This window comes from Mustela lutreola, chromosome 1 (genome assembly GCF_030435805.1).
Source record: "Mustela lutreola isolate mMusLut2 chromosome 1, mMusLut2.pri, whole genome shotgun sequence".
Taxonomy (NCBI): domain Eukaryota; kingdom Metazoa; phylum Chordata; class Mammalia; order Carnivora; family Mustelidae; genus Mustela; species Mustela lutreola.
In genome coordinates this window covers 180,651,565-180,672,272 of record NC_081290.1, presented here as the reverse complement: position 1 = coordinate 180,672,272, position 20,708 = coordinate 180,651,565, and the positions used below count along the sequence as shown (strand labels likewise).

The window sequence follows — 20,708 nt, the reverse complement described above, 5'->3', positions numbered from 1 at the left end:
GACAAAATCACCTGTTACATTAACAATTTTATACTTTCTGATTGACTGATTTGTCATTTATTCTTTTTTTTTTTTTTAAGATTTTTATTTATTTGAGAGAGAGACAGTGAGAGAGAGCATGAGCAAGGAGGTCAGAGGGAGACGCAGACTCCCTGTGGAGCTGGGAGCCTGATGTGGGACTAGATCCCGGGACTCCGGGATCATGACCAGAGCTGAAGGCAGTCGCTTAACCAACTGAGCCATCCAGGTGCCAATTCTTTTTTTTTTTTTTTTTTTTTTTTTTTTTTTTTTTTAAGATTTTATTTATTTATTTGTCAGAGAGTGAGCACAGGAAGACAGAGTGGCAGTCAGAGTGGTAGGCAGAGAGGCACAAGGAGAAGCAGGCTCCCTGCTAAGCAAAGGAGCCTGATGTGGGAATCCATCCCAGGACCCTGGGATCATGACCCGAAGTGAAGGCAGCTGCTTAACCAACTGAGCCACCCAGGCATCCCCCTTGGCGCCCATTTATTCTTAATGTTTGCTCTTTTCCTCAGAGTTCTTTTCCATGTTTAATTTTCTTAAATTGAATGGTTACCTGGCTTTTTTTCCTTTTACACTTGATCTTCGCCAAAAGGCTGAGAAGCAGTGGCTTTTTTTCCTTTTAAAACTATGTAAGCATTTGGGGCGCCTGGGTTGCTAGGTGGGTTAAGCCTCTGCCTTCAGCTCAGGTCATGATCCCAGGGTCCTGGAATCGAGCCCTGCATTGGGCTCTCTGCTCAATAGAGAGCCTGCTTCTCCTCTCTCTCTCTGTCAAATAAATAAAATCTTAAAAAAAAAAAAAAAAAACCTGTAAGCATTTAATTAAGGCTATGAATTTAGTTCTGATTTCACCTTTAAGACATCAAAATTTGGAAGATGAGGTAAGTACTTTCATTTTTTTTTGTTATTTTTTAATGTTTAACTTAATAACTTAGAATAAAGTAGCATGCTAATTTTCAATTTATTTTCTGCTTTTAATTTGTTTTTATCATTCTTGTAAAAAGATCAGTTGATATTTCTGTAAATCTTGTTATACTCTGTTTATAAAGATACTAGGTTTGGTATTTTACATTTTCCCATCTAACTTTGCTTTACCACTTTTGTCATAAACCTTTACTTTCCCATTATTACTCTCTTGGCTATAGTTTTTGCTTCAGTTGATTTGGTATCAGTGTTCAGGGCATAGTCTCTAACTATCATAACTGCATTTTTTTTTCAGCTTTATTGTGTTAAAATTGATGACTAAAGTTGTTAAGATAACTGAAGCGGACATCAGGAGTCGATCTGCAGTAGGTCGTGGAAGGATTCCTCCCCTCAAGTGAAGAACCGTCCAGCACCTCACCTGTTCCTCTTGGCTGTATGTGGGATGTGTGAGTTCTCTCTCAGCACGTTTCAATTCTGTAATACAGTGTTGCCAACCATAGGCACCACATGATACATTAGACCCTCGAACTTCATCTTAGAGCTGAAATTTTGTACCAATTTAAAAAGCTTCCTATTGGGCGCCTGGGTGGCTCAGTGGGTTAAGCTGCTGCCTTCGGCTCAGGTCATGATCTCAGGGTCCTGGGATCGAGGCCCGCATCGGGCTCTCTGCTCAGCAGGGAGCCTGCTTCCCTCTTTCTCTCTCTCTGCCTGCCTCTCCATCTACTTGTGATTTCTCTCTGTCAAATAAATAAAATCTTTAAAAAAAAAAAAAAAAAGGTCCCTGTTTGCGCCTCCCACGGCCACTCCCCAGACCCCATCGCCCAGCAGCTACTTTCCTTCTCTATTTCTAAGAGTTTGGCTTTTTCTTTTTTAATAGATTTCATATATAAGTAATATCATGCAATATTTGTCTTTGGTTTATATCAATAAGTACAATGCACTCAAATGCAGAATGTCTGTCTGCACCTGTGGTACTGCAAATGCAGAATGTCTGTCTTATGGCTGAATAACCCTCCGCTGCATACGGTTAGCGCGCTTCGTTAGCTTGGCTGTTCGCCGGCTGCCGCTTAGGCGTCCCCGTGTCTTAGCTGCTGTAGGTCGTGCTGGGGAAGCTGCGGTGAACATGGAAGCACACGTGTCTTTTGCCTGTATGCTGTTCATTTCCTTGGGGTATACAGACACACATACACACATGTATATGTGTGTCCACAAGTAAGTGGGCTGGATCATATTTTTTCTGATTTTTCTTCTTGAATTCTTGAGGACGCTCCATGCTGTTTTCCATAATGAGGGCACCAGTGGACATTCCCAGCCCCCGGGCGCGAGGGTTCTCTTCTCTGCCTCTTGGCCGATGCTTTCGTCCTTGATGACGGCCATTCTGATAGGTGCGAGGTGGTTTGTCGTTGTTCTGATTTGCGTTTCTCAGATGACTACTGACTTTGAGTAACCGTTTCACAGACCTGTAGGTCATTTATAGATCTTCCTTGGAAAAATGTCTATTCTTATCCTCTGCCCAGTTTTTAGTTCAGTTGGTTTTTTGCTGTTGAGTTCTGTGAGGTTTTTTTGACATTAACTGCTTATCAGATAATTTGTAAATATAAAATATAATATAATATTAATATAAATATAATTTGTAAGTATTCTTTCCGCTTCCGTACATTGTCTTTTCTTTTCACTGATGGTTCTTAGGCTGTGCACAAGCTTTTTAGGTTTGATAAAATCAGGCTCATTTATTTGCTTTTGATTTTGGTATCAGATTCAAAAAAAAAAACATTGCCAAGATCTATATCCAGAAGGTCACTTTCTATGTATTCTTCTAGAGCTTTATGATTTCAGATCTTAGTACATTTTGAGGTAATTTTTGTGTATGATGTAAAATAGGAGTCTGTGTACCTGTCCAGTTTTCCCAATACCATTTGCTGAAGAAATTCTCCTTTCCCAATTTTATATTTTTGGCTCCTTTGCCCTAATCTAATTGCTTATGTGTTGCATAGATTTATATCTAGGCCCTCTGTTCTATTGATCTTTGTGTCTGTTTTATACCAGTACTGTACTGTTGTGATTACTGTAGCTTTGTCTGAAGTCAGAAAGTGTGTTTCCTCCAGCTTTGTTATTCCCATCAAAATTGCTTTGGCTATTCAGGGTCTTTTGTAGTTCCATACAAATTTTTAGGATTGTTTATTCTATTTCCGTGAAAAATGCCACTGAAATTTTGATAAGGATAGCACTGAATCTGTAGAGTAGTATGGACATTATTATTAATTCTTCCAGTCCATCAGCATGGGATATCTTTCCATTTGATTCTTTTTTAGTTTCTTCCATAAAATCTTACTTGTATCCATGTGCAGATCTTTCGCCTTCCTGACTACATTTATTACTACTTTATTCTTTTTTGACAAAATTATAAATGGGATTATTAATGTCTCTGTTAGTAGTATGTTAGTGTATATAAATGCAGCTGACTTTTGTATACTTATCTTATGTCCTTTAACTTTACCAAATTCATTTATTAGTTAACATTTTTTTGTCAAGTCTTTATGGTGTTCTGTATATCATGTATCATCTGTAAGTAGAGGCAATTTTACTTCCTTTCTGATTTGGATGCTTTTTATTTCTTTTACTTGCCTAATTCTCTGGCTAGGACTTCCAGTTAATTGTTGAGAGTGGGCATTGTTGTCTCGTTCTTGATCTTAGGGGGAAAACTTTCAGCTTTACAGCTATTCAAAGTATGTTAGCTGTGGGCTTGTCATGGATGACCTTCATTTTGTCGAGGTACCTTGTCTCTGTGTCCAGTATGTTGGGAGTTACTATCATGAATAGATTTTCAATTTTGTCAAATGCTTTTTGTCCCAACTATAGAGATGATCCTATGAATTTTACATTTTGTTAAATTATGTATCACATTAATGTGCTATAGAATTTTGTTTGCTAATACGTTGTTCAGGCCTTTTTTTTTTTTTTTTTTTTAAGATTTTATTTATTTATTTGACAGACACAGTGAGAGCATGAGCACAAGCAGGGGGAGTAAGAGAGAGAAAGCAGATTCCCTGCTGAGCGAGGAGCCTGATGCGGGACCAATCCCAGGAAACTGATCGTGGCCAGAGCTGAAGGCGGACACTTAACCAACTAAGCCACCCAGTTGCCCTTTGCAGCTGTGTTCGTCAAGGGTATTAGCTGGTAATTTTTCCTTCTTAGAGTGTCTTTGTCCAGTTTTGGTATCCGGGTTCTGCTGTCCTCATAAAACGATTTTGGAAGTGTACCATCTTCTTGCTTCTTTTTCTTTTCCAAGATTTTTTTTTTTTTTCTTCAAATTTATTTGAGAGAGAGCACTAGCGAGAGTGAGGACACACAAGTGAGGGTTAGAGGGAAAGGGAGAAACAGACTCCCTGCTCAGCAGGGAGCCCAGCGTGAGGCTCTATCCCGGGACCCTGGGATCATCACCTGAAAGCAGTTGCTTAACCGACCGAGCCACCCAGGCGCCCCCTCTTCTTCTGTTTAAATGTTTGACAGAATTAACCAGTGAAGCTGTCTGGTCCTAGACTTCACTGTGTGAGGGTTTTGACTACTGATTCAGTGTCCTTACTATTAATTGGTTTGTTCAGATACACTGCTTCTTCATGATTCCATCTTGTAGGTTGTATGTTTCTGGAAATATATCCATTTCTCCTAGGTTTTCCAATATGTTGGTAATTCAGTGTAGTCCCTTATTATCTGTGTATTTGTGTGCTATTCGTGAAATATCTCCTCCTTCATTTATACTTTATTTGCTGGAGTTCTCTTATTTCTATTCTGATTTTAGTATATGTGCTGCCAAAGCAAATTCTGTTATTTTCTTGGTAAGGGTAGCTAATGGTGTTTCTGTTTTTGCCTTTAAAAAAATCCGCTCTTAACTCTGTTGGTCTGTATTATTGTCATATTAGTTTCCATTTCTTTCTACTCTGATCTTTAGTATTTCCTTCTTTTACTAACATAGGGCTTGGTTTGTTCTTCCTTTTCTAGTTCCTCAAGGTATAGTTGATGTGTTTATTTGAGATTGTTTGAGGTCTTCCTTGATTTGTAATGTGAGCACTTATCACTGGGGACCTCCCTACTAAAATTGCTTTTGGGGCACCTGGGTGGCTCAGTGGTTAAAGCCTCTGCTTTTGGCTCAGGTCATTGTCCCAGGGTCCTGGGATCGAGCCCCACATCGGGCTCTCTGCTCAGTGGGGAGCCTGCTTCCCCCTCTCTCTCTGTCTACTTGTGATCTCTGTCAAATAAATAAATAAAAATCTTTTAAAAAAAGAAAAAAAAGAATTGCTTTTGCTGCATCCTGTAAGTTCTGGTATGTTGTACTTCCATTTTCATTTGTGTCCACGTTTTTTTAAGATTTTATTTGTAAGTAATCTCTGTACACAACACAGGGCTCAAACTCACAACCTGGAAATCCATTGTCACTTGCTCTGCTGACTGAACCAGCCAGTCGCCTGCGTCAGGACTTTGTGTATTTCTCTTTCAATTTCTTTGACCTGTTGATTATCAGTGGCATGTTTTTAACCACCATGTGTCTGTGAATTTTCTAATTTTTCCTTCTTATAATTGATTTCTAGTTGTATACCACTGTTAGAAAAATCGCTGGATATGATTTCAATCACCTTAAACTTAGATTTCTTTTGTGGCCTCACCTCTCGTAAGTCTTGGCTGGTGTTCCAGATGCTTCTGAGATGAACGTGTATTCTGAGGTTGGATGGGATGTTCTGTAAATATCTAAGTCCATCCGATCCAGCATGTTATTCAAGTCCAATGTTCCCTTACTGGTTTTGTCTAGATCATCTGTCCGTTGTTGAAGTGGGACACTGAAGTCTCCTACTGTGGCATTCTGCTCCTCTGTTAGGTGTGTATCTATTTCAAATGGTTTAACCTCCTGTTGGATTGCCCCCCACCTTCTTTTTATCTTAAACAGCTTTTGTCTTAAAGTCTATTTTGTCCAGTGAAAATACAGCTGCCCTGCTTTCTTTGGCCTCCGTACACGGAATGTCTTTTTCCAACACTTCCCTTCCAGTCTGTGTGTCCTTGAAGCTGAAGTGAGCCTCTGGCAGGCAGCATATAGTCAAGACTTTATTTCTCCGTTCAGCTACTCTGTGTCTTCTGATTGGAGAATTTATTCATTTGTATTTAAAGGTATTATTCACAGATATGACCATTTTGTTAATTGTTCTCTGGCTGTTTTGTAATTCCTTTGTTTCTCTCTGGATCTCTTGCTCTTTGTGATTTGATCATTTTTGCAGGTTTGCATCCTTGGTTTCCTGTCTCTTTATCTTTTGTGTATCTACTGTAGGTTTGTTTTGTGGTTACCGTGAGGCTTATAGAAGATATTTATAACAATCTACTTTAAGCTATAACCACTAACTTCACACATAAAAACTACACTTTTACACTCCCCCACCACACTGGGTTTGATGTTACAATTTATGTTTATTTTTACTTTGAATATCCATTAAAAATTTTTGTAGTTGAACTTTTTAATATTCTTGTATTTTATAAGTGATTTGCCCACCACCATTATAACATTAGAGTGTGCTGAATTTGACCATGTATTTGTCTTTACCAGGGACCCAACTTTTAAATGTCTCATTGTTACTAATTAGCATCCTTTCCTTTCAGGTTGAAGAAGTCCCTTTAACATTTCTTGTTAGACTGACCCTAATGGTGATGAATTCCTTCAGCTCTTGCTTGTCTGGAAAACTCTCATTCAAATCTGAAGAACAACTTTGCTGGATAAAGTACTGGTTGGCATTTTTTTCTTTCTTTCAGCATTTCTCAGGCCTGTGGACTGCTGAAAACTCTGCACTAGTCTCAAGGGGTTTCCCTTGTAGGTAACAAGGCATTTTTTTCTCTTGCTGCTTCTAAGATTCTCTTCTTTGCTTCAGCTTTTGACAATTTAATTATAATGTCTCAACGTGGGGCTGTTGTGGATTCATCTTTTTTGGAACCCCCTGGGCTCCACAGATTTGGATTTCTGTTTGTTTCCCCAAGTTAACGGAAGTGTTCAGCCATTATTTCTTTGAGTACGTGCTCTGCCCCTGTCTTCCCCGTCTGGGGCCGCAAGTCATGCAGGTTTGTCCACTTGATGTGGTCATGATAGTGCTGTGAGTCCCCTTCATCTGTCTCCTCTTCCGATTGCGTGAGACTCGCCGTCCTGATCTCTCAGGTCCTTGCTTCCACGTGGTGCAGTCTGACTCGGGTTTTCAGTTCAGTTACTCTGATTTCTCTTTGGCACTTTTATATTTTCTCTTTTGAAATTCTTACCTTGTTTGCATATTGTTCTCCCAACCCAGTGAGCATCTTTATGGCTGTTACTTGTCAGATAAATCATTTCTGTCTGTTTCATTAAGGTCTGGTTAAGTTTGGTCTTGTTCTTTTGTTTAGAAAAAAAAAAATCCCTCTGTTTCTTCATTTTCCTCAACTCTCTTAGGTGGTTTCTACATCCTGACCTCGTGTGGGAGACGAACCTCCTCAGCCAGCCTGGGCAGAGGTCTTGATTGTCTCTTAATCTTCTGTGGTGGCCTCTGCTGCCTTGTTTTCGGTGGCTCCCACGGCTTGAGGGTGTGACAAGGCATGAGTACGCCAGAGGCGAGGCCTGCAGTGAGCTCCTAGACGTGGGCAGGACGTGGGGCAGCAGCTGCGAAGGTATGTAGTTAAGCCTTTCCAGGGGGACGGCCAGCGACAGACCTTGTGGCCAGCAGCCTCTGGGCTGGAGCTGGGTGTGGGGGGGGCAGGGAAGGCGTGGTTGCTCCTGCACCCTCTAATGGTGGCTTCTTTGCTACAGTTCCTCTCCAATCCTGGAGAGCAAGCCCTGCTGCCTGTCAAAGCCGGGTGATGCGGGGACCCACCCTTCAGGCGGCACCAGACGTCCAAGCAAACTGCTTCCCGGAAGGTACCTGTGGTTTGTCAGGAGTTCAAGTGAGAGTTAGAGGTGGGTCTGCCGGCCCGGGGTCCCCGGGGCAGCACAGCCCACGCCTAGATCTGAGCTCAGTTCTCGTCTTCCAGAGACACTACCATTTTTTTCCTCTTTTGTCTTCATGCTCTCTACAACTTTATTTTGGATGATCTTTTTTTTTTTTTTTTTTTTTTAAGATTTTATTTAATTGACAGGGACCACAAGCAGACAGAAAGGCAGGCAGAGAGAGAGGGGGAAGCAGGTTCCCTGCTGAGCAGAGAGCTCAACCCCAGGACCCTGAGATCATGACCTAAGCCGAAGGCAGAGGCTTAACCCACTGAGCCACCCAGGCGCCCCGAATGATCTTTCCTTCATATTAGAGTTCTTGTCCTGTTTCTGCCTTGACTGCTAGTAATTTGTTATGTATACCAACCTTCTCTTTTTACTTAATAATGGTTACCTTCTATAGTAATGTATTGTAGAACTTATTTTACATTCTACTGGCATTTGTCTTTAGTTAGCAAATATATATATATATTTTTTACCCTGATTTTACTACATTCCCCTCCTCCTCAGCCAGTTCTTTTAAATTTAAAAATTAAGAAAATTAAAAGTTTTACATTCTTGAATTCTCAATTTTGATTCTTTCCATGTGCTGGTAATAAAATCATTTTTGGAGGAAATACTAGAGCATATTTTTAAGCTCTTACATACCTAAGATTCCTAGTATCTTTGTTCTATTAAAAATACATAGATGTTGGTCTAGTACTTTTTTTTTTAAATATTTTATTTATTTATTTGACAGAGATCACAGGTAGAGAGGCTGGCAGAGAGAGAGAGAGGGAAGCAGGCTCCCTGCTGAGCAGAGAGCCCAATGTGGGACTCGATCCCAGGACCCTGGGACCACGACCTGAGCCAAAGGCAGCAGCTTAACCCACTGAGCCACCCAGGCGCCCCTCGGTCTAGTACTTTCAAAGAAAATGACTGAGGCTACCCATTTTTCCACCTAGATGTTCTCTCTGGAATCTTACTAGGATTCTGTTAATTAATTTTGCTAATAAAATAAGGCCTCCAGAGTTGTTCTATTGTAATTAATCCTTGGATTCCACTTTGTTGTGTGTTTTTTTTTTTTTTTTTTAAACCATTTACTCATGGGTGGTCTCTTTTTCTTTCTCATGTCACTGACGGTGTGATGCAGTGTGAATTCTGCTTGTCTCCTCTGAAGTATTCTACCACGTCTTGGGTTTTCTTTCCTTCCTTCGTCTTACCCTCTCCTGTCAGAGTCAGGGTGGGCTCAGGCTTACGGAGCACAGCTGCGACAGGACTGCTTGGACCAGACCAGCTCTGCTCCTGACCTCACAGTCAGGCCCCCAGACCTCACAGTTGGCCTAGTCTGTGCCTCAGTGTCCTTTTCTGTACATAAGAGGAAATGACAGTACCTACCTTCTTGAGTTCTTGTGAGAATCAAAGGACTTAGTACATAATGAGCCACAAGTATTAGCTGTGATTACTGTAATTTTTTTTTTAAGTTATCCCTCTGAATCTTAGTATTTTTTTCCTTGCATTGTCTTTTTGTTCCTTCTCAGGTAAGGACTCCCAGGAACCATTTGCCAAGAGACTGTGTATGCATGACCCTTTCTGCCCCTTCGCTCTCCCGCCGCTGTGCATCTCACCTGGGAAAGGAGCTTCGCTTCTCGGAAACCACTGCTGAGGTGGGTGCACTTTGCTGCTGTAGTAATCCACAGGCCAAACCCCAGGATTTTCTGACCCGCTACCCCCCAGTCCCGCATGCTAATATTGTGAGAAATTGTCCCCCCTAGACCTGAGCACATGGATCTATCCTGTTTCCAGCAACACTGTTCTCACTTTCAGGAGTCTGATAAAGCTCAGTCAGTCTACCTGACGTTCACTGACCTGACCTCTGACCAGCCTCAGAATGTAACTGATGATTTGTTCTGTAAAACGGAAGCATCTACTTCTAAGTTACTAATAAGTACACACTGGTGTCTCAGGTAGTACAGCTTTCTAACAACTACTTTGAACTAAAGATTACAAAAGACTTAAAGCAGAAGAAAACATTTATTTATAATTTCAAAAGGTTTGAGGATTGATCTTATCATATTGTAAAAATGTTAGAAAAAAATAGAAAATGAAACAGATGGGCGTATATAAGCCAACCCAGGTAGCGAGTCATACTGATTACAGCAGACCTTTCTGGCCACAGAGGGTTGTTTCCGTATATGTGCTGCCGAAGCGAGCACCGGAGGGTTGTTTCAGACATGAGCTTCCTACAGCTTCTGGATCAGCAGGGCAGACGCCCCTCCTCCTCCATTGCAGATACTGGCAAGACCGTACTCTCCTTGCTTCAGGGCATGAACCATATGAACGACAATCCTGGCTCCAGACATCCTAGGAAGAAGAAAGCATTTGTGTTCTTTCATAAATTAAATACCTAATCAAAATAGTTCCCATTCCAAGTTCTCTTGAAAAGCCTGTTACATGTTTTAAGAACTATTACAGCTTTTTTTTAAAGCCCAAGCATAGATTTTAATATTAAGACACTATTAGCTCTCAGGCAACAAATGGGGCAGATCTGTATTCAGTGTTAGATCCTATCAGAAATGGTGTTCACCCTTCGAAGGACAGATGGGAAGGAAACCAGTTCAACCAGGAGTAACAGGATTAGCATGAAGCGGCTAAGATTTAGACAAAACTACAAGGCCATTATGAAGCCATTAGCCTAGACAGACTCGTCTGACTTCACCTACCCGATGGGATGTCCCAGAGAAACTGCTCCTCCGTCGATGTTCACTTTGTGGGGATCGAGGTCCAACATTTTAATGTTTGCCAGCACAACCAAACTGAAGGCTTCATTCACTTCCCACATCGTAATATCCTCTTTCTTCAGGCCTGCATCTTTAAGAACCTAAAAATTTTTTTAACAGTCAAAACTTACTTTCATTGTTTTTTTGGAATTCTACAATCTGGGTTTCTAGTTCCCTGTGATGCAAGAGATATTTAAATACGGAGTTTCTTAGTTTTGAGGAAGAAGAGCCTTTTCATTTAATATCTCACTGCACTGTGAGCAAAGAATTCTGTTTGCATTATTTATTATATGCGGCAATAGAAAGAATTAGATTTTCTTGAACAGTCTATGGATACCTGAAAAAAACATGTGTTCTCTATTTGGGGGTTATAACTTGATAATCTTAAAATCTTTTTTACTACTTTGATCAGTTGTAGATTCTTTATCTGTCAAATGAGAGAGGCCTGTTAGTTTCTGCTCTTAGTACAGTGGTTTTTCTCTGCATCTCCTAGTTTCTCCTGTATAAAAGCTGCTATGCGGTTATATGGGCGCAGACATTCTTAGCTGTCATATCCTCACTGCAAATTATCTCAAGTCTTTAATTCTGAGCAGTTTGTCAGCTATGCAAAAGAGGTTCTAAAATTCTGCTGCTGGCTTTTTTTTTTTTTTTTTTAAGATTTTATTTATTTGACAGGTCACAAGTAGGCAGAGAGGGGTTGGGGGGGAACAGGCTCCCTGCTGAGCAGAGACCCACCCCCCTCCAATGCGGGGCTCGATACCAGGACCCTGAGACCATGACCTGAGCCGAAGGCAGAGGCTTGAGCCACCAGAGGCTGAGCCACCCAAGTACCCCGTTTTCCTTTTATTTAAAAATTGTTGTGAGAATTAATAAAAGTAACTGGGGACTGTTCCCGCCCACCTCCCCTCCCCGCCCTTCCTCTCTCCCTGCAGCAGGCTCTGTTTCAGGCTGTACAGCTCCCACAACATGAGACAAAACCCATGTGGCCCCTTCCCTGGCCCTCAGTCAAGCCGGGGTCAGGATTGGAGCTCGCCTTCAGAATCCAGGCCCATTTCTCCGCCTTGCTGTCCTGCGTGATGCAGTCACTTTCTGAAGCTATTACTCTCTTCCTCTCTGAACCCTGCCACCCCATCATTTCTGATCCTTTCTTCCCACAGTCCTCACTGACTTCTGCTCTTTCTGGGTGTTGCTGTCAGAGGTCCCCTCCCAGGGTGAGGCCCTCTCCTTCCAAAAGGGGGTATTTGCTGGAATCTGCCAGGCTCCTTCAGCACCGTCTCTTCCTGTGACCCCGTAGCAACCTCCCTTAGCGACAGTGACTGGAGTACATAGGTTTTTTGTTTTTAGTTTTACTCTTAAGACCAGCAACCAGCAGTTTCCTTTTGGAGTGGAGACCTCTCCTAGTACTGCGTTATTTGCTTTGAATTCTAGACCCAGGACCTTCAGTACTCTGCTTTGCCACATCAGCCTCCCACTCTGTGGCCCACGCCAGGTGTGAGTAAGCATCCTACCTAAAAATAATTCCTGACTTTGCGTCGGTTTCACTGAGGTGGGCTGCTCAGACTATTTTCAGAAGTTGGAAGATCTGGGGGCCTTTTGGTGCCTCAGGCAGTTAAGCATCTGACTTCAGCTCAGGTAGTGATTTCGGGCATCCCACTCAATGGGGGAGTCTGAGTCTGCTTCTACCTCAGCCCCTCCCTCCATTCGTGCTCTTTCTCTCTCAAATAAATAAAATTTTAAAAAAAAAATTAGGAAGATTTGAAACCAATCTATCTCTAGGCTTCCGCAGATGAGTAACATTTAAAACCCAACCCCGCAGATCTGCTCTAAGCAGAAGCCGGCATGATGCAGTAATGACTGCTCCGCACTGGGCTCTCACCTTGGGTACAGCATACGCAGGCGCAACTGGAAAATCAATGGGTTCAACAGCAGCATCAGCAAATGCTTAAAAAAAAAAAAAAAAAGTCATTAAAATCTTTTTTACAAGTGATATGTTATGTATCGTGTGCGGAACTGCAAGCTTCCTAACCCCGATCATACATGGAAATGTAGTTGTTCCTGTTTTAAGACTCTCGACTTTATAAAATTAGATCCATCATCTAGGCCTTGGATTTTCCAAAGCAGGGGGCTGGGGGAATTGCCCTCCAGGGACACTGGCATTAGCTAGACAAGATGTAGGTGCTGCAGTGGGTAGAAGGCCCCTTCCTGCAGCATCCAGGGGGGGCAGAGGCGACCGGGCATCCTCCAGCGCGCAGCACAGCCTCCAGAAAAGGAATTACTGGTTGCAGAATGTCGCAAGCGCTGAGGTTAGGAAACCGCGCTCCCAGCTGAAAACAAGGCGGTGCCTGAGTGGCTCAGGGGGTTCATAAGGCATCTGACTTGGTTTTGGCTCAGGTCACCATCCGAAGGTAGTGGGACCGTCTGGGTTCCGTGCTCAGCAGGGAGTCTGCTGGTCCCTGTCCCCCTGCTCCTCCTCCTTTCTCTAACAGATAAAATCTTCTAAAAAAAATAAAGCAACAAAATGGTATTTGTTAAACTTGCTCACAAGGTGGATTTTACAGCTAAAAATGTTTAAGGAGATGAAGGGTGTAACAGCCACATAGTTAAATGCCAAAATGTCTCGACTTCTTATTTCTAAACCCCTACCTTATTCTTTTCCTTCTAGGCGGTTACCTCTCCCCTGCGTGCCAGGACCACGTACCTCCTACCCCCACTCAGCAGACAGGCTAGGAAAGATCTGATGCTTACTCTTCTACAAAATGAATGATAAAGGAGCTTCTAACTCAAAATATGAGGGACTGTCACACGAACCACCCAGAGAGAAGGAGCCGACCTCAATGCCGTGTAACCAACATGGAAACTCCGTTTCAGGAAGCTGGGGGTTAGGAGGAAAGCAGTTCAGAATACGCGCTACCTGCTATTCTGGCCAGCGGCCTGACATCGAGCCTCCGGGCCGCATCCGCAGTCATGAGCAGGAGGGCAGCCGCGCCGTCGTTGAGCGTGCTCGCGTTGGCCGCGGTGACTGTGCCTGGAAGCAGCAGTGAGCGTGAGGCCACGACACTTCACACCACGCTCATTTGGTTCAACTGACTGAACTGCAGGCACCACGGAGGCTGCTGGGTGCATGGAAATGACCAGTATGTGTGGAGACGATGCCCGATTTCAGGAGACCCACGCCTGGCTATTTCTGGCTGGTTTTCTACCCCTTTGTTCACAGCTCGCTCAGCAACACCGGCATGCCGGCAGGAGGTACATGCTGGCTTACAAGGCTGCCAAGGTAAGGACCAGCTCGTTGCTCTTTCTTCCCAGAGTCTAACTTTGCTTATTCACATTAGAGCAGATACTGTGTCAAAACCATGTACATCTTGGGGCACCTGGGTGGCTCAGTGGGTTATAGCCTCTGCCTTTGGCTCAGGTCATGATCCCAGGGTCCTGGGATCGAGCCCCACAGCAGGCTCTGCTTCCCTTCCTCTCTCTTTCTGCCTGCCTCTCTGCCTACTTGTGACCTGTCAAATAAATAAACAAAATTTTAAAAATAGTAATTTAAAAAAACAATATCTTCTCTACAGTCACTTGAAGTTAAATGTCAAGAATACTAAAAATAACTGAACTGGATGTTTTAAATTTTACAGACTGTAAATTATATCAGGTAAGCTTTTTATAAAAATTGTGACCAAGCCCCTATAGATTGCAGCTAAAAATATACAAATATACTTTTGCAACATAAATTTTACATGGTGCTTTAAAAAAGACTGAGCCCTCCCTGTAGTTGTCACACGGCATTGAACTTGTATTAACAAGTTCAAATCAGGAAAGGCAGAAAAAGTAACTTTAGAATCTAATCACCAATAGATCTGCCCATTTTAAAAGCAGCATGGACCACACCTCAAGGATTTCAAAAGCATTAACTGAGACACTTGAATCCTGTTTATGATAGATTCCGACAGTTACTTACTGAGGACCTACTACAAGTAAGACACTAGAAAAAAACCGTGAACAACACTGCTGGCAACTTCATCCTCAAAAATCTTACAGGTACTTAACATATAAACACATTTCGTTACAGAATAAACTTTCAAAATGAATTAAATATGAAAAACTGAATTCTATACTCATTCTATAGTCTCTTCCCTATGATTTCTATATTGAAGGTATTAACAAAATTTTTAATATTTCTGGATGAATATCATTTGTTAATTTCATATGAGCCTTGAATTGAAAATGCTAAATAACATCTAAATGTTTTCTAGAATTACTTAACTAAAATCCATAGGCAGTTCCAAGAGCAGAGGTGGTTATATGAACTCCACTTTTTGCTACGGTTCATTTCTTCGTACTAACCATTTTCTTTCTGGAAAACTGTCTTCAGCTTTGGGACTTTGCTAAAGTCAACCCGTTTATATTCTTCATCTTCTTTCACCAGGACATCTGGTTTACCTGCAGTACAAGTCTCATCAGCAGTCAGGACAACGAGTCCCTCAGTAAGACACAGCAAATGTACCCCCCACACCGGGCCTGCACACCTTGCACCACCCCAAGTCAACCCTACTCGAGAATCCACCACCTACCCTCTCTCTGTTAGGGACTTGTAGAGTTTAAGTAGTTTAACATTTTAAATCTTTGATGGCCCCATCCCATTCTCTTGTCTTGCCCTTTTTAGATCACAGATTCCAGCCACCTTCCTGACCCCAGGGCTGGACAAGCTCTAGTAATTCCGCCATCCCGAACCTCATCATTTCTCCATGGAAATGGAACCTAAACCAGTTAATGAGTCTTCATGCTGAGTCCCTGCTGGAGCAGAGGAGGAGACCTCCCTGCTCCGTGACCAACAGCCTTCAGATGGGACCCGGAGATGGAGACAGGACAAAATGATGCAGCTCCCAGAGTTGCTGCCGTGCGGCCTTCAGTCCTGGGAGGTGCCCCCCAAAGCCTGCCTCCTCACCTCAAAGGCTAATAAACTGTCACTGACACTAGAAAATGTCTAATAAATACAAATATATTTCTCAAACTGGGAACATTATTAGTGGTATTTGTAGCTGAGCTGGAAGTGGATATGAAATTGGGTGGACTTACATTGTAACTGGACAGCATTTCCCTCTGTTAACCATAAGCAAAAGTATGTGTCCTCAGGTGAACAAAGATAAAAATGTACTAATCTAAAACAATTTTTTAGCATAGCAAGAATATTTTAGCATAAAAAACCTATGTTGGAACATCATCCCTCTACCTTTTACTGTAATTGTGACAGGGATAACTTCATTTCCAAATTTTCCTGCTTCCCACGCTGCTTTACTCCTGGTGTAGGAGTTAATCGCGTACGTATCCTGTTCCTCCCGTGCAATGTTCATCTTCTTCGCAGTATTCTCAGCACAGTTCCCCTGATAAAAGATGGAATTCTTAAAAAAAAAATTCGCTTTGCAGAACTTATTTTATATCTATTAACTTGCATAACATAAAACAGTGGTTAGCCGTTAAACATAGTTTCTTAAAATACACTCTTGCTGTACTAGGTCATTTTTCACTCACGTCTCTTATTGAGATACTTCAGTGAGTCCAGAATTTGTTTCAAAGGTAAATAATTAAATAGCTACAGAATCTATAATCAGAAGTCAGAACACTCCCTATTCCAGTGTGGGCCAGAGGATTCAACAGCCAAGTCAAACTGATGCGGGGAGCTAAGAAATGTGTTCCTGAAATGAATAGCTAAAATCAACATTTATGGAGCCCACCCTTCAGTTTCTGAATTTGTATATCTTTAAACACCAAGTAGTCCTGTGTACTAACTGGGATTTCTCCCCCAAAAAACAAGCATTACCATATGGATCTTATTGTAGACATCCGTCAGCCCATCTTTCACAATCAAATCTTCCAGCTTGACACCACCGTATGGCGTGGCTCCTCTGCTCATGACGTAGGGAACGTTGGACATGCTCTCCATCCCGCCTGCCACCATCACATCCTGCTCAGCAGCGAAAACAATGTCAACTCCAACAGGACCTACAGCCATGGATGCCCACCACGCAGCCACCACCAACACGCTTCCGTGGGCCTGGCTAGGCTGCTACACAGTGGGCACAGAGGCACCCTCTCTGAGCCAGATGAAAAGAAATGGTCTAAAATGTCAAGATATTTAAGAATCAGGTATCCTAATAAAGCAGCTCTTCTCCATAAGCAGTTTGAGGAAGTGCCCCTTGCATACCCTATAATGGACAGGACAGCCTGGGTACTGGAGAAAGGGCTTCACAAGAATCATAAAGACCATGCAAGAAAGAGCACACAACCAACAAAATCATGGCCAACAAATGTAGTGTGACTCCCCTGTACCTCTCCTCTACAAGATACAGCATGTTCTCACCACTGTAAGTTGCTTACCAGCTAGCGTGCTACATGCATGAGGAGGGACTGGAGAGTTACAGAGTATTAGGATATTGTGCCAAAAGAGTTTCAAGCAGTGGTGTTTAATGATGTAAAAGAGTGAGTTACGGGGCGCCTGGGTGGCTCAGTGGATTAAGTCCCTGCCTTCGGCTCAGGTCATGATCTCAGGGTCTTGGGACCGAGTCCCATATAGGGCTCTCTGCTCAGTGGGGAGCCTGCTTCCTCCTCTCTCTCTGCCTGCCTATCTGCCTACTTGTGACCTCTCTCTGTCAAATAAATAAATAAAATCTTTTAAAAAAAAAAAAAAAAAGAGTGAGTTACTATTTAGGAGGAAATGTAGGACTGGTGCTCTGATGGGCCTGGAGCTCTGAGATTTCAGAGAAGTGGAGACCGCAACCCAAGGAAAGGCCTCAGCAGGAGAAATAGGAGCTGTGCCCCAGAAATAAGACACCCAGTTTGTCCAGGGTGTAGATTAGCAGAAGACCTCGTAAAAGAAGCCCTGGAAAGGTAAGTTGGATCGAGCATGTGCCAGCGTTAGCATCTTGCATGTGGCTATTCGAGATTTTGGCATAAACACTGGATTCTACAGTTAATGAAGGTTTAAGCGACTATGATGAATGTGTCCTGACAGGGCTGGTAGTAAATGTGTGCTTTATTGACAGTCCTGTCCTGTAGGCCAGTGTTTGAGAATTGGCTTCCTTCTACCTCTCTTCCCTTCAACCATCCCCCAATCTGGAGATTTAATACCACCTGAAAAGACAAGGTTTTACTACTCCTGGTTTTGGTAAAGTTGCTTACAACAAAGGTGAAGCTGAAATAAATTTCCTGTACATGAAGCCAGAACTTGGCAAACAGTGGTCCCTGGCTTCCGGCGTAGCAGAAAGGGCAAGGTAATGCTTAGTAAGCAGCAGTTCGAGGGTTTTCTGAAGGCAACCGGCCTTAGGCCACTTGACTCTGCTCTTTTCAGTTTGTATGAAAAATATAACTCAGTACTTCCCAAGCACCTGCCTTACAAGTGAAGCAATGTTTACACTGCTTGAGCAAATGTCAGGCTGCTTGGGCAAAAGCTGCTGGTCCACACAGGACGCCTGATGAATGCAGGGGTCAAGGAGACAGTGGAAGGATGTGGGGAAAACCTCCAGTACCCACCCACAGGATTCTCGCCTCCTTAATAACCTGTTCACAGTCCTGGCTTGTCTTTGGCTGACTGCAGCAGAGTCATTCAGTTGAAAGTAAAGTCAGGAACATGTACCAATGATACTTTATGCAGAAAACCCAAAAGATTCCATCCCAAAGTACTAGAGCTCATACAGCAATTCAGTAATGTGGCAGGCTACAGAAATCAGTTGCTTTTTTATACACTAACAGTGAAACTGTAGAAAGGGAAATTAGTTGATTCCATTTACAATAGCACCAAAAACCATAAGACACCTGGGAATAAACCTAACCAAAGAGGTAAAGGATCTGTATTCGAGGAACTACAGAACACTCATGAAGGAAACTGAAGAAGACAAAAAGATCGAAGAACATTCCATGCTCATGGATCAGAAGAATAAACGTTGGTAAAATGTCTGTGCTGCCCAGAGCACTCTATACTTTCAATGCCATCCCGATCAAAATACTATCAGCATTTTTTAAAGTGCTGGTTTAGTCCTAAAATTTGTATGGAACCAGAAAAAGCCCTGACTCTCCAAGGAAATGATGAAAAAGAAAAAAGCCAGGAGCATCATGTTGCCTGATTTCAAGCTTTATTTACTACAAAGCTGTGATCACCAAGACAGCATGGTACTGACACAAAAACAGACACATAGGCCAGTGGAACAGAGTAGAGAGCCCAGATGTGGAACCACAACTCTATGGTCAACTCCTCTTTTACAAAGCAGGACAAAATATCCAATGGAAAAAGACAGTCTCTTCAGTAAAAGGTGCTGGGAGAATTGGACAGCCATGTGTAGAAGAATGAAACTGGACCATAAACTCTCAATGGATGAAAGACCTCAATGTGAGATGGGAATCCATCAGAACCCTAGAGGAGAACATAGGCAGTAACCTCTTCAACATCGGCCATAGCAGCTTCTTTCAAGACAGGTCTCCAAAGGCAAAGGAAACAAAAGCGAAAATGAAATTTTGGGACTTCATCAAGATCAAAAGCTTCTGCACAGCAAAGGAAATAGTCAACAAAACAAAGAGACAACCCACGGAATGGGAGAAGATAATTCTGCAAACGACACTATAGATAAAGGACTGATATCCAGGATCTATAAAGAACTCCTCAAACTCAACACTCAAAAAACAGATAATTATGTCAAAAAATGGGAAGACATGAACAGACACTTCTCCAAAGAAAGCACACAAATGGCTAACACACATATGAAAAAACATTCATCACGATTAGCCATCAGGGAGATTAAAATCAAAACCACATTGAGATACCACCTGACACCAGTCAGAATGGCCAAAATCAACAGGACAGTAAACAACGTGTGTTGGAGAGGATGTGGAGAAAGGGGAACCCTCTTAACACCACTGGTGGGAATACAAGTTGGTGCAGCCACTTTGGAAAAGTGTGGAGCTTCCTCCAAAAATTAAAAAGAACTACCCTAAGACCCTGCAATTGCACTACTGGGTATTTACCCCAAAGATACAGATGTAGTGAAAAGAAGGGCCATCTGTACCCCAGTGTTCAGAGCAGCAGTGTCCACAACAGCCAAACTGTGGAAAGAGCCGGGATGTCCTTCAACAGACGAATGGACAAAGAAGATGTGGTCCATATATACAATGGAGTATTACTCAGCCATCAGAAAGGATAAATACCCAACTTTTGCATCAATCTGTATGGGTATTCTAAGACTCCCAGGATCCTTTGCCACACTCAACACTGCCCTGAAAGATGAAAGCTGTTCAAAGAAATAATCCTACTTCTCTCCTGATCGGCTCTTCCCAGACGGCTGTGGTAACTCTCTATGTGACCACATGCCACGCATCGCTGCCTCCACCCCGGCGGCGCGTGGACTCGCGCCCAGGTCACTTGGGCTAGAATGAAAGGCGCCTTGGCCCTTCTCCCGGAAGGCCTCTCTCCCCCTTTCTGTCCCCTCACCCACACCTGCTGTGAGGCCTTCACAGACCTCGTGCTCGCTCACACACCCCTGCACATCCTGCCCCACCACCAACATGGGAAATACCCGGATCAGGACACCTGGCCCTTCTGGGACGAGCTGCCCGTCCTTCTGTTCTGTTCCCTGGTTCCTGGGTAGGCGTTTATCAGCGCCACGGCCCTGCCCTGGATAGCTGTACTCCCGAGTCCGTCTTCATCAAACACCGCTCCTTTCAGGACCAGAGACCTTGTCACGTCTATCAGCGAGTGCTAATCAACTAACCGGTTAGTACAAACCAACAGAAGAAACTTGTTTACATAATAAGGGCTATTTTAAAACAAACAGTTTAATATAAAACATTAATGGAAGCATTAAAGCCAAGTTATTTCCTCACAGCCTTTAACCAGGAATAAAGACAACCACGAGTTCCAGACCAAAGAAACCTAAATATTTTGCCAGTTTTGAAATGAAGAGATTCTCACTTACTTCTCATTCATGTAAGTTCTACTCAGTTACTCTAAAATACTGAATATTCCCAGGGGGTGATGGCAATAGTGA

At 42.8% G+C, this 20,708-nt stretch overlaps 1 protein-coding gene and 1 long non-coding RNA gene across 9 annotated transcripts in view; one reads left to right on the top strand and one right to left on the bottom strand.

Moving 5' to 3' along the window:
- Positions 1-328: 328 nt before the first annotated feature.
- On the top strand, positions 329-15,688 carry LOC131835340 (uncharacterized). 5 transcript variants are annotated; one of them, XR_009355149.1, is made up of 7 exons: positions 1,016-1,388; positions 3,935-4,119; positions 7,394-7,608; positions 7,748-7,894; positions 9,445-9,570; positions 13,346-14,329; positions 14,618-15,688. It is a non-coding gene; the product is annotated as an uncharacterized LOC131835340 (long non-coding RNA). The 5 variants fall into 5 exon arrangements; XR_009355145.1 differs by having other exon boundaries at positions 1,021-1,388; positions 13,346-15,161; positions 15,341-15,688; XR_009355147.1 differs by having other exon boundaries at positions 1,024-1,388; positions 13,346-13,957; positions 14,250-15,688.
- Positions 9,919-20,708, bottom strand: part of ACAT1 (acetyl-CoA acetyltransferase 1) — a 25,062-nt gene continuing 14,272 nt past the window's right edge. For 3 of the 4 annotated variants that reach the window (XM_059179672.1, XM_059179675.1, XM_059179684.1), the window contains 7 exons: positions 16,496-16,639; positions 15,908-16,058; positions 15,022-15,117; positions 13,595-13,708; positions 12,560-12,624; positions 10,627-10,784; positions 9,919-10,267 (listed from right to left, as the gene is read on the bottom strand). In XM_059179672.1, the coding sequence (XP_059035655.1) occupies positions 10,147-10,267; positions 10,627-10,784; positions 12,560-12,624; positions 13,595-13,708; positions 15,022-15,117; positions 15,908-16,058; positions 16,496-16,639 (849 nt within the window). In that variant the 3' untranslated portion in view covers positions 9,919-10,146. The remainder of the gene's footprint in view (positions 10,268-10,626; positions 10,785-12,559; positions 12,625-13,594; positions 13,709-15,021; positions 15,118-15,907; positions 16,059-16,495; positions 16,640-20,708) is intronic. The other variant, XM_059179680.1, reaches the window with a different exon arrangement.